This window comes from Carcharhinus amblyrhynchos, chromosome 27 (assembly GCF_965287045.1).
Source record: "Carcharhinus amblyrhynchos chromosome 27, sCarAmb.v2.hapA, whole genome shotgun sequence".
In the NCBI taxonomy this organism is placed as follows: domain Eukaryota; kingdom Metazoa; phylum Chordata; class Chondrichthyes; order Carcharhiniformes; family Carcharhinidae; genus Carcharhinus; species Carcharhinus amblyrhynchos.
In genome coordinates this window covers 28168711-28181983 of record NC_137350.1, presented here as the reverse complement: position 1 = coordinate 28181983, position 13273 = coordinate 28168711, and the positions used below count along the sequence as shown (strand labels likewise).

The 13273-nt window shown below is 44.6% G+C and overlaps 1 protein-coding gene across 1 annotated transcript in view; it reads right to left on the bottom strand.

The window, feature by feature from the left end:
- Positions 1-13273, bottom strand: part of LOC145359312 (voltage-gated delayed rectifier potassium channel KCNH4-like) — a 187060-nt gene that overhangs the window by 86251 nt on the left and 87536 nt on the right. Inside the window, exon 6 of the mRNA XM_080213902.1 lies at positions 9410-9567. Within this exon, the coding sequence (XP_080070028.1) occupies positions 9410-9567 (158 nt within the window). The remainder of the gene's footprint in view (positions 1-9409; positions 9568-13273) is intronic.

The window sequence follows — 13273 nt, the reverse complement described above, 5'->3', positions numbered from 1 at the left end:
CTGGCATGCTTCCTCACACTCTTTCCATCTGTCAACATGCAGGACAGCTGGCACACAACACGAGGGAGAGATCTCAGACGGATGGAAGGGTGCCAGAAATTAAGATCTTCACGGACTTTGAGAACAGAGCCATTTATCTGGCCGGGGAAACGTGAACCGCTCCTGTGCTGATGGTGAGGTTGGTGGTGATTAACCAAGTGAGGATCCAACACTGCAACATCTGTCAGGCTACCATGCCCTGAACGATATTACAGGTTGAATTCTCTCAAAAAAGTTCTAAGTGTTGAATTTGTTGGAAAACTAGAGTAACTCACACTAGTTTTTTTTGGGAGTTCACACTAGAATGTGGAGGCCACCAGACTGAATAACAATGTAAATCATGGATTCACCCGGGAGCCTGAAACCAGCAGGCCTCCGTGCATGGGCAGTGGCTCCGAACTGTCAGCCTCTCTCTTAATCACTGGCCAGCCCGGGACCCCACAACGTCAGCCCCCCCAACCATTCCTGGGCCAGCCCAGACCCTTTCTCGTCCCAGACTGCCCCTATCTCCAGCCTCTCCCCCGCGCCCCCCCAACAACCTAACAAATCACATGATGTCGGAAATCCTGTGCTGGAAGATGCATGCGCAGCGAGAACATATGCATGAATCCCACATATGCACGGATGTGAGATTCTCCCACCATGCTGCGTGAGAAAATTAGCTCAACGGGATAGGAGAATCGCACTCCCCCCCACCCTTCTGTTTCCCAGGACCCTGCTATGAACTAATGACATCCCCATACGTTCGCAGGCACATCTGGGAAGCAGCTGAGGAGATCTATGAGCCAAGTCCTCGACTCCAGTACCGACACCAATGCAGAAGAATCAAGACAATTCACAGACTCCGACATAGCAGATCCGTCACCCAAATACAGACTCTTCATCAGTCAGGGAATTGAGGGTATGGGATAAGGCAGGAAAGTGGAGGTAAGGGCTATCACATCAGATCAGTCATGATCTCATTGAATGGGAGAGCAGACTCGACAGGCTGAATGGCCTATTTCTCCTCCTACATCCTGCAGTCTTATTAATGTTCCCCCATCCCCCCATTCGAATTCCCTCTACCTGTGATCGCATCAGCTCCAGCTCCACATAGCACGACCCCCAAAACAGGCCAAGGCCCTCCATGTCCTGGCATTCCAGAGGATGCCCACCACCAAGGTCATCACAGACAACAGGGCATAGTAATTAGGAAGTTGCCTCCACCTCTGCCATGGGATGCACCAAGACGCGCAAGGCAAGATATGAACGTGGTTTTACATAATGTTCACCACTGTAAATAAACTCCCACTGATTTTACTTCTTCAATAATTCCTTGCTATGTTCCTGTCAATCTGAAGTGAAAACTTGATTCCTGCGCAAGATAAGGGCAGGATGCTCAGTCCAGGGTTTCCCCTGTACTCTGTGCCATCTTCCCCAGCACATTGATAGTGTGCACACACCTGCGAGGTGAATTTGGTGTGGTGCCCAGCGATTTGAGCCCTTGCAATTCACCCTGCTGCCCTCAAGACACAACTGAAGAATCAAAAAAGTGACAACTGCCACAAACTTGATGAGCAGCCTGGTAGCAGTAAAACAAACTGGAAAGCTGCCATTACGCTTAGACCCAAATGATCTAAATTATGCACACTGAAGAGATCTCATTAACCCATGCCAACCATCGAAGGAATTTTGCCCCAACTTGCCAAGACAAAGATATTCACTGCCCTAGATGTGAAGGATGGTTGCCAGCAAAAGGAAAAGAGTGATGTTTGTATCTTTTCTTTGAGATAAAAAAGGGGATGTTTGTGTTTTTAAATGGAACCAGTCTGAGTGACACCTCTATGACTATGCCACGTGGCTGTCCCTGGAGGCAAACATCTCAAGATCAGTTCAATAAAAGACTTGGGTACACATGGAAGGAGTACAGCTGTCCTTCTGCTTGACACAGTAGTACAGCCAGAGGTAGTCAAATCTAAAGCAAGAATAAGGATTTTGGTGTCAGATGGGCTAAGGTGGGAATGGAAATAAGGTTGCAGTGGAATTAGATGACCTTTGCGATAGACGTGATAGGGGCCAGGATTCAGTTAGCAGTTGAACAGGCCACCAGAGTTTGTTTTGACCTGGGATATTTGATTGGATGCAATCCTTGCTAACAGTCAAAGATTTTGACTTTGGTGTTCTGAACCGTTGGAGGGAGTGATGGCTCATCCTGTGCTGGATGTCAGGCAAACCATCTGATGGCATAGAGGGGGTCAAGGGACAAATGTGTGTCATCATTGTACACGTTAGAGCTGACTCTGTAGTTGTAGATGATGTGATCAAAAGGTGGCATAAAGGTGAGAAACAGTTGAGAGGGATGGGATCCACAGTAGTTCAGAGAGTACAAAGACTGTGGAGAACTCAGTAAATGAGTCCTGTAAGGCTAAGGGAAATAAACACAGGGAGAGTGTACAAAACATGACAGGACAGATGGTCTCAGGTGTGTTTGTTTTAACGCAAAGAGTATGACAGGTAAGGCAGATGATCTTAAAGCTTGGATTACTACATGGAATTATGACGTTGTGGCAACTACAGAGACTTAGATGAAAGAAGAACAGGACTGGCGGTTTAGCATTCCAGGATTTAGACTCTTCAGGAGAGATAGGTGACAAAAGAGGTGGGAGTGTTTCTTTACTGATGAGGGAGAATGTCATAGCTATACAGAGGGAGGGCACCTTGGTGGGATCATGCAATGAGACCATACGGGTAGAACACAGGAATGGGAGTGGTGTAATCATACTGTTGGGGTTATACTATAGACCTCCCAACAACCAGCATGAAGCAGAAGAACTGATATGTTAGCAGATTATAGGAAGATGTAATAAAAACAGAGTTTTGTGATGGATGATTTTAACTTCCCCAACACAGACTGGGACTCCTTTAGTACCAGGAACTTGGACTGGGCAGAGATAGTTCAGTGTGTCTAGGAGTGCTTCTTGGGGCAATATGTAGATAGTCTAACTCGGGAAGGGGCTATCTTGGACCTGGTTCTGGGAAATGAGCCCGGACAGGTGATTGGTGTCTCAGTGGGGGACCATTTGGGGAACAGTGATCACAATTCTATAAATTTCAAGATACTTGTAGAAAAGGATAGAAGTCATCCCAGAGTGAAAGTACTAAACTGGGGGAAGGCTAACTATGGCAGGAGCTAGGGAATATAGACTGGGAGGGGCTATTTAAGGGTAAATCCACATCTGATACATGGGAGTATTTGAAAAGTCAGTTGTTAATAATTCAGGGCAAGTATGTCCCTTGTGATGTTAGTGTACCTTTAAGGAGGTTGCCTGGTTTGGAGGATATGAACTATAAAGAAAGGTTGAACAAACTTGGATTATTGTCATTGGAGTGTCGGAGGATAAAAAGGGACTGAAAGAGATTTACAAGATTATGACAGGCTTAGATATAGAGGATAGTCAAAGTCTTTTTCCCAGGGTCAAGGGGTCAATTACACAGGGCCATAGGTTGAGAGTGAGAGGGGAAAAGTTTAAAAGAGATGTAAGGAGCAAGTTTTTCACGCAGAGGGTAGTGAATGCCTGGAATGAGCTGCTGAAGGAGATGGCAGAAGCAGATTCTATAACAATGTTCAAGTGGCATCTGGATAGACACATGAATAGGCAGGGAATAGAGGGATAAGGACCATGTAGAGGCAAGAAAATATTAGAGAGGCATCTGAGTTGGCACGGACATGGTGGGCTGAAGGGCCTGTTCCCGTGTTGGACTGTTCTTTGTTCTAAGGAATTGATTCTTAAAAAATTCCCATGGCAAGTTTTTTACACAGAGGGTGGTGGGTACTTGGAACTTACTGCCCGGGGAGGTAGTGGAAGCAGATACAATAGTGAGTTTTAAGGGGCATCTGGACAAATATATGCATAGGATGGGAATAGAGAGATATGGGCCCTGGAAGAGTAGGGGGTTTTAGTTTAGTCGGGCACCATGGTCAGTGCAGGCTTGGAGGGCCAAAGGGCCTGGTCCTATCCTGCAATTTTCTTTGTTCTTTGCTTTTTGTCTGGCTGGATGGGAATAGCATTGTGAGAGATGTATTAGCTATGATTAGACAGGTAGGGGTGAAATCAAGTGAGGGCATGCCCAGGGAACAGGATAACAGAGGAGCAGACACCCAGGAGGATAATGCAATCCACTGTGGGGTGGCATGGTGGCACAGTGGTTAGCACTGCTGCCTTACAGTGCCAGGGACCCATGTTCAATTCCAGCCTGGGGGAGCTATGTGGAGTTTGCAAATTCTCCCCATGTCTGCATGGATTTCCTTCGGGTGCAATCCCACAGTTCAAAGATACGCGTGCGAGGTTGATTGGCTGTACCAATTAGTTTAGTCAGGTCATCATGATCAGTGCAGGCTTGGAGGGCCAAAGGGCCTGTTCCTCTGCTGTACTTTTCTTTGTTCTTTGTAAATTGCCACTTAGTGTCAGGGGGATTAGCAGGGTAAACACATGGGGTTAAGGATAGGGCCTGTATAGGATTGTTGTCAGTGCAGGCTCAATTGGTCTCTTCTGCACTGTAGGATTCTATGAGTAAGACTGTCGACAGGTCAAGGAGAATGAGGGGGATCGAGGCATCACTATCACAGTTCCTGATGTTCATTACTGCCATTCAATGTTTTAGAAGTACAATGACACTCACTGGAGGGATTCAATGATTGGGTTGCAATTCGAGCAGTGAAGCATGCAGACCACTAAAGGCTGAGCACAAGGACACTTGAATGTCAGGCATGTAAAACTGAAATGATGATGGGGAGGGGGAGCAAGGAGTCAGTGGGTATTTAAAAATGAAATGGCTTTGTCTCCTATACAAGTGATACTGAGCAAAGAGAAATTGAACCAGAATGTAATCAAATATCAAAGCACCATCTCCCTGCCCCTCACTTTGGAGGCTGTGCAGTGTTACTGGGGGGAGTGGAAGTCTAATTTAAGAATTGCTGTGGCCATTTTATCTTCAGTCCTCAGAAGCTCCCCAGTGAAGGTTGAAATTTGCCAAGAGTGTACCTAAAAAAGACAATTTCCCAGGAAATCTAACTGGTGCCAAGAGACTTTCTGAAGATGCTCTAGGTTTCCACTCCAGATAAAAATCCCGGTCTCTGTCACTTCCTTGGATGTGATAAGCAATTTTTACCAACAACTGACTTGATACCTTTACTGCCCAAAAGCAATTATTTTACATTGTTCTTAGTTTTTAGACAGTATACACAGGCACTACTAACAGTAAAGAGTTAAATAATTCTTAAAACAATCAAATAATTTACACATATGTGAATGCAGTAACAGAATTAAACAAGTAACTATGATTTTAAAACATAAAAGCTAATATTTTAATGTATTTTAAATAATGTGCTGTGATTGGTCACTTTGGCCAACACAGGTTATCAAAAGGCATGATGGGAAAAGGAAATAGTTTAGAGCCAAAGGCCTGGGGACCCATTAGCCAGCAGAACATATACCTGGAAGTTTCTTATGAGGGAACATATTTTACAACATGATGAATAGGTTCAGTCACAGAATAGATATGTCCCTGGACACAGGAACGCAGTTCTATTCAGCTTGGCAGTAAGCCAGTGGGAACCTCCACTTTGACCCTTACGGTAGCATCTACCGTAACCAAACAACAGGGAAGGAGCTTTAGCCAAAAAGGAGTTAGCATCCGAGTTTAATGGACAAATGAGGAACCATCATGTTGGGAAGAACAATGCAGTTGGTGCTTGACAGAGATTTATATTGATTCATGTAAACTAAATTAAATTAATTTTAAACTAATGAAGGGTGGGAATTCTGATAAAGAAAATGTATAACTGTTCTGTTTTCACTGATAATTTCAGAACATGTCTGAGACGACCGAGTATTCTGTATCTGTGACCATCAAGATAATTTTTCCCTTTGATCACCGGCCTTTAATAAATTTCTTTCTTTTGTACTGTGACATTGGTTTCCTGAGTCTAATTGCCACCTCATCGAAAATCCTGCTAACACTGCCTAATGGCCAAACAACTCAAATATTTATTTATTCATATTTGACATCAGTGTACACAAATTTGCCAAATAGGTCCTGGGCCACAGAGAACATTGTCAAACGATATGGGCCTCTCTGTTTGATGGTAACTGAGTGGTTACAGAATTAATATACAGAAAATGTGCCCATTACACACTTCTCCGCCTAACATTTTGGGTTCATTACAATCAGTTCCATCATCTAATTACTGAAATAATTCAATTAGATATCAATTGCTGGCAGTTAAACATGATTCAGACGAAAACAAGTTAGATTAATGAAAATAATTAGCTTTCTATAAGACGGCAGAATTGGAGAAACCTGAAGTATTGTAGACCTTATTTCTTTAATTTAGAAAAAACTTAATGAATAGGGCGTTTGTTACTGGGCACAGGGAGCACTGGACAGCTCAGTGGAAGTGTTACAGTCCGAAATAGATCATGATGTCCTTGCACTAATGTAAAGTTCATTATTATTGCTATCAACGTGCCAAGATGGTACGATCTTGATATGAATTCTGGATTAGTGCCTGATGTAGCTGCTGACTGTTATTTCACAAGTGAATCATCATTTTGAGTTATAATTGCGTGGGCAGTGAAATCATTGATATTATGCAGCAAAAGTGTCTGCTCCTGGGAACTATACACAATGTTTTTATGTTGTTCATGCCTTCTATCCCTTTTTCATTCCTGCCCTACCTCCTCTCCAAGAGGGTAAAAATCTGAAAGCAATTGTGTGTAAAAGGTAGATACACAAAAAAGCCTTGCATTTATATAGCGCCGGAGGTGGCACGGTGGCACAGTGATTAGCACTGCTGCCGCACAGCGTCAGCAGGGTCAGGATCCTGAGTTTGATTCCTGGCTTGGGTCACTGTCTGTGCAGAGTCTGCACGTTCTCCCTGTGTCTGCGTGGATTTCCTCAGAGTGAACATAAGAACATAAGAAATAGGAGCAGGAGTAGGCCATCTAGCCCTTCGAGCCATTCAATAAGATCATGGCTGATCTGAAGTGGATTAGTTCCACTTACCCACCTGCTCCCCATAACCCTTAATTCCCTTATCGATCAGAAATCTATCTAACCGTGACTTAAAGATATTCAACGAGGTAGCCTCCACTACTTCAATGGGCAGAGAATTCCAGAGATTCACCACCCTTTGAGAGAAGAAGTTCCTCCTCAACTCTGTTCTAAACTGCCTCCCCCCATCTTATTTTGAGGCTGTGCCCTCTAGTTCTGGTTTCCTTTCTAAGTGGAAAGAATCTCTCTACCTCTACCCTATCTAGCTCCTTCATTATCTTGTAAGTCTCTATAAGATTCCCCCCTCAGCCTTCTAAACTCCAATGAGTACAGGCCAGTCTATTCAATCTCTCCACATAAGCTAATCCCCTCATCTCCGGTATCATCCTGGTGAACCTTCTCTGTACTCCCTCCAAGGCCAATATATTCCTTTGCAAATAAGGGGACCAAAACTGCACACAGTACTCCAGTTGCAGCCTCACCAGTGCCTTGTACAGTTGCAGCAAGACCTCCCTGCTTTTATATTCTATCTCCCTCGCTATAAAGGCCAACATTCCATTCGCCTTCCTGATCACCTGCTGCACATGCAGACTGAGTTGCTGCGATTCATGCACAAGGACCCCCAGGTCCCTCTGCACAGTAGCATGCTGCAACTTTTCACCATTTAAATAATATTCCTTCCTACTATTATTTCTTCCAAAGTGGATAACCTCGCATTTGTTAACATTATACTCCATCTGCCAGGTCCTTACCCACTCACTCAGCCTATCCAAATCCCTCTGCAGACTTTCCATGTCTTCCGCGCAATTCGCTTTTCTACTCATCTTCGTGTCATCAGCAAATTTTGTTACCCTACACTCAGCCCCCTCCTCCAGATTGTCTATGTAAATGGTAAACAGTTGAGACCCCAGCACCGATCCCTGCGGCACTCCACTAGTCACCAACTGCCAACCAGAAAAGCACCCACTGATTCCAACTCTCTGCTTCCTGTTAGATAGCCAACTCTCTGCTTCCTGTTAGATATCCTGTTAACGCTCCGGTTTCCTCCCACAGTCCGAAAGACATGCTAGTTAGATGCATTGACCGTGCTAAATTCTCCTGAAGTGTACCCGAACAGGCGCCGGAGTGTGGCAACTAGGTATTTTCACAGCAACTTCATCACAGTGTTAACGTAAAGCTACTTGTGACACTAATAAATAACTTAAAATCTCATAACTACAGGACATCCCAAAGCACTTCACCACCAATGATGTGCAGTATCATCACTGTTACAGTATTGGAAAACCAGCAGCCTTTTGCGTACAGCAAAGCTTCCGTAAAGAGGAATGTGATTCGTGAGCGGATGATCTATTTTTGTGATGTTGGTTAAGGGCTAGATATCGGTCAGGACACTGGGGATAATGTCCCCCTTCTTCGGAATATATCCATCTCTGATGGGCTAACAGGGTCTGGGTTTAACATCTGAAAGATGGGGCGGGGTGGGTGGGGTGGGGGGGGTGTGGATTTTCCAGCTGTTCATGTCGGCAGGATCCATTGGTCCCACTGCAGTGAAGGGAGATTTGGCTGAGTGCCAAATTCTCTATCCTGGCTTACAGCCATTCAAACTATTATTACCCTTCCCCCACTGTTACATTCCACTGAAATTACAATCCTCAGCCACTAACTATACAGTCACATTTTTATGTTTATTGGATAAGACTATAAATAAAGGGCAGTTGAAGCTGGTTGTATTTAATCGTGTGGTGGGGCGGGAATGGCCGGAAAATTGCAGCTAGTGTCTTTGACATTGCAACACACTGGAGTGTCAGCGTTACCTTTTAGTGCTTATGCTATGGAGTGGGACTCAATCCTTTAACCTTCTGATTCAAGCGAGTAGGATGAAGAAGGCAGTGCGACACATCGGGTGGGATTTTCCAGCCACGTTCGCCACAAGACCGCAAAATCCTACCTGAAGTCCCATCCCGCCCGGTACAATTCCCATGGTGAGTGTGAGGACTTCAGCCAGGCTAATGAGGTTGGCTTGCTGGAACTACCTCCTGCTCCCTGTTTAAAGCAGGCGTGTCAGACTCCCAGCTTGCATTCAGCGGGGAAAAACTGGAGAGCTGGCTGCGTACAGATGTATGGTGTAAATAAAGTAACTTGGTGACGGGACTTTCGCCTCTGTGGACGGGACGGGGACAGTGGACAGGATGGGAACATTCCGCTCATCAAGTTTAAGCTTATCCATTGGGAAAGATCTCTGCCCCTCACTTCAGGAACGAACATATCCATGAAGCTCAGCACCCCACAGAATGGCATGCCCCTGTTCCGAGGGAAACCGTATTAAATGTACACTTACCACAGTGATGTTAAAGGCATAAAGGAGATCAAATGGCAATGCAGCTATTAGATCCACAATAAACCATGTGGTTCCATAATGGATGCAAATGGATCGAGCATCATATACCACTTGACCTGACTGACTGACATAAGTGGTGCGAAAGTTCAGGATAATATCTGTTGGAGACGGAGAAAAGAGCATCATTAAGAAAAAGGATAAAACAAGTAAGTGACTTAATAGAACAATAAACTGCTTCCCTGCCCAGACATTTTAAATGCAGAATAAAAAAAACATTTCACACCTGTGGAGATATTACTTCTCTTTGTGATAACTCATATCTCAATGTGCATTAGCCAGTGTGGTATCATGCAGGCCAGAAAGAACCTGGGAAGTTCCTGCTCTGTCCTTTATTTGTTATCTACAATTAATCCTGCCTGGCTGGCACAGTGGCTGGCGCTGCTGCCTCATAGAACCCAGTTTCAATTCTACCTTGGGTGACTGGATGGGATTTTCCAGCCGCGCTTGTCCCAAAACTAGAAAATCCCGTCCCAGGTCAATGGGGTTTTCCAGGGTCCACCCTGCGACTGCTGCGATTCCCATGGCAACGGGAAAATTCGCCCCATGTTGACATGGGATTCCTCCGGGTGCTCTGGTTCCCCCCCACACTCCAAAGATGAGATGCATTGGCCTTGTTAACTTGCTTTTGTGAACAAAGATGAGTCGGTTAGTGGGAGTAGCAGGGTAAATACATACGGTTAGGGGGATAGGGCCTGGATAAACCTGGTGCAGACCTGATGGGCTGAATGGCTTCCTTCTGTAGGATTTCTATGATTAACTATTCTCTGAAAGCCACTCAGTTCAGAGGTAATTAGGGTTGGGTGACAAATGCTGGCTTTGCCTGCAATTCCAACATCTCATCAAAGAATAAAGTGCCAGGGACCCAGCTTGGGTCACTTTCTGTGCGGAGTCTGCACATTGTCCCCATGTCTGTGTGGGTTTCCTCTGGGTGCTCCAGTTTCCTCCACAGTCCAAAGATGTGCGGGTTAAGTTGATTGGCCATGCTAAATTGCCCCATAGTGCGAGGGGATTAGCAGGTTAAATATGAGGGGTTACGGGAGTAGGATTCGGCTGGGATTGTGGTCAGTGCAGACTTGATGGGCCAAATGGTCTCCTTCTGCACCGCAAGGATTCTATGATTCTACGTAGACAAAAGCCATTAACCCCTTTATTCATCAGTTGCAATCTGAGATGGTGCAATGAATCTGCTACATCTACCAGTCTGGTACAGGCAAGTGCAACCTACAGCATTTGACTGCTTAGCAAATCAACACCAACTAGGACAAAACTGCAAAAGGAAAAACTAAAGAGCTGCTGGAAATTCATCTGATAAAAAAACCTTGGCAGATTATTGGCGGCACAGTCTTAAAGTTTTTTTTATATTTTAATATCATTTATTGTCCCCCTTAGACACAGTTCTGCAAACATCACTGGGCATAATGTGTTCAGTTTTGAGGATGAAACAGAAGCAATAAGTTTGCATAGCCAAAAAGAATATGCTTCACGTTCACAAGTAGAGATCAAATTAAGAATGCAATCATATTTATTTGTTCCAGTCTCACTAGACAGCACCAATTGTGAAAGAAATTAGTCACAAATTGAAAAATATTTGAGTAACAATGTGCTTTAATTCCATAATAACGACGGCAGTGCCGATAGCATGTAACTTGAGGCATTAAGAATGAATGTTCGACCATCATAGCCTACACTAAGTGGCGGCATTGTGGCACAGTAATTAGCACTGCTGCCTCACAATGCCAGGGACCTGAGTTTGATTCCTGGCTTGGGTCACCGTCTGTGTGAAGTTTGCACCTTCTCCCCACGTCTGCATGGATTTCCACCGGGTGCTCCGGTTTCAAAGAACAAAGAAAATTACAGCACAGGAACAGGCCCTTCAGCCCTCCAAGCCTGCACTGACCATGCTGCCCAACTTAACTAAAACCCACCACCCTTCCAGTGACCACATCCCTCTATTCCCATCCTATTCATGTACTTGTTAAGATGCCCTTAAAAGTCACTACCGTATCTGCTTCCACTACCTCCCCCAGCAACAACTTCCAGGCACCCACTGGTCTATGTGTAAAAATCTGCCTCGTACATCTCCTTTAAACCTTGCCCCTCACACCTTAAACCTATGCCCCCTAGTAATTGACTCTTCCACCCTGGGAAAAAGCTTCTGACCATCCACTCTGTCCATGCCTCTCATAATCTTGATGACTTCTATCAGGTCTCCCTTCAACCTCAGTCACTCCAGTGAGAACAAACCAAGTTTCTCCAACTTCTCCTCAAAGCTAATGCCCTCCATACCAGACAACATCTGGTAAATCTTTTCTGTATTCTGTCCAAAGTCTCCACATCCTTCTGGCAGTGTGGCGACCAGAATTGAACAGTATATTCCAAGTGCGGCCTATTTAAGGTTCTATAAAGCGTCAACGTGGCTTGTCAATTTTTAAACTCAATATCCCAGCCGATGATGTTTCCTGCTATAGTCTGAAAGACGAGCTGGTTAGGTGCATTGGCCATGCGAAATTCTTCCTCAGTTTGAAATTTATTTATTAGTGTCACAAGCAGGCTTACATTAACACTGCAGTGGAGTTACTATGAAAATCCCCTAGTTGCCACTCTCTGGCATCTGTTCGGGTACACTGAGGGAGAACTTTGTGTACCCAAACAGATGCCAGAGTGTGACCATTAGGGGACTTTCACAGTAACTTCATTACAGTGTTAACTTAAGCCTGTGATGCTAATAAGTTTTTAAAAAGTTGATTGTTATGAGTCTTGGTTGCAATGGAGGCAAGACAGCTGGCCTCATTGTGCAAGCCCACTATTTGATTGCCTGGAGTAACACCATCTATATCAACATTAGTAACAAGTCAGAGCTGGAAGTGGTGATGAGGGACCAGAGGAGGAGTGATGTTGGCGAATTCTGTGACAAAGGGGGTTTATGCTCCATAAACTATTGAATATTTTAAATACCAGTAGGACATTTACTGGAATTACACAGTTCGCAGAAGCCTTTGGCAATCCTTCAATTAACTTTTAATTACAAATTTTATGACTTACAATAGTAATGCTGGCACTATAGATGAAGGGTTAGGGAAACAGAAATAATTGGGAAAAGGACAGGGTGAATCGAGGCCCAGGAAGTGAATGATATAGCCAAGGCAAAAGTGGCAGAAATGAGTATCCAAAACAGAAATGGTTAGAAGAGACAGAGGGGATTATAAACTAGATAAGAGGGTGAATTTTCCCATTCTGTCTGCCACAGGAATGGTAGCAGGTGAGGGACGGACCATGGAAAGCTCCGTTGGCCTCAGGTGGGATCTTCTGGTTTTGGGGCAAGGGCAGTTGGAAAATCCAGCCCAAGGTGAGCAATTGGGAGGCATTTATTTATTTTTTATTCATTCGTGGGACAAAATTGTTCCATTTTCAACAGCGGTGAATCTCTGGCACCCGGAAATTAGACACTAACAGCAGCTTGCATTTGTATAGCATCTTTTAACACAGTGAAATGATCTGACATGTTTGCAGGAGTCTGGCTGGCCTGCATTTATTGCCCCTCCCTAGTTACCCGAGGGCAGTTGAGAATCACCTACATTGTTGCGGCTCTGGAGTCACATGTGGGACAGACCAGGTAGGGATGGCAGATTTCCTTCCCTAAAGGGATATTGGTGAATCAGTTGGGTTTTTCCAACAATCGACAATAGCTTCGTGGTCATCAGTAGATTCTTAATTCCAGATATTTTTTATTGAATTCAAATTCCACCGTAGAGGGATTTGAACCCGGGTCCTCAGAACATTAGTTGAGTTTCTGGATTAATTGTC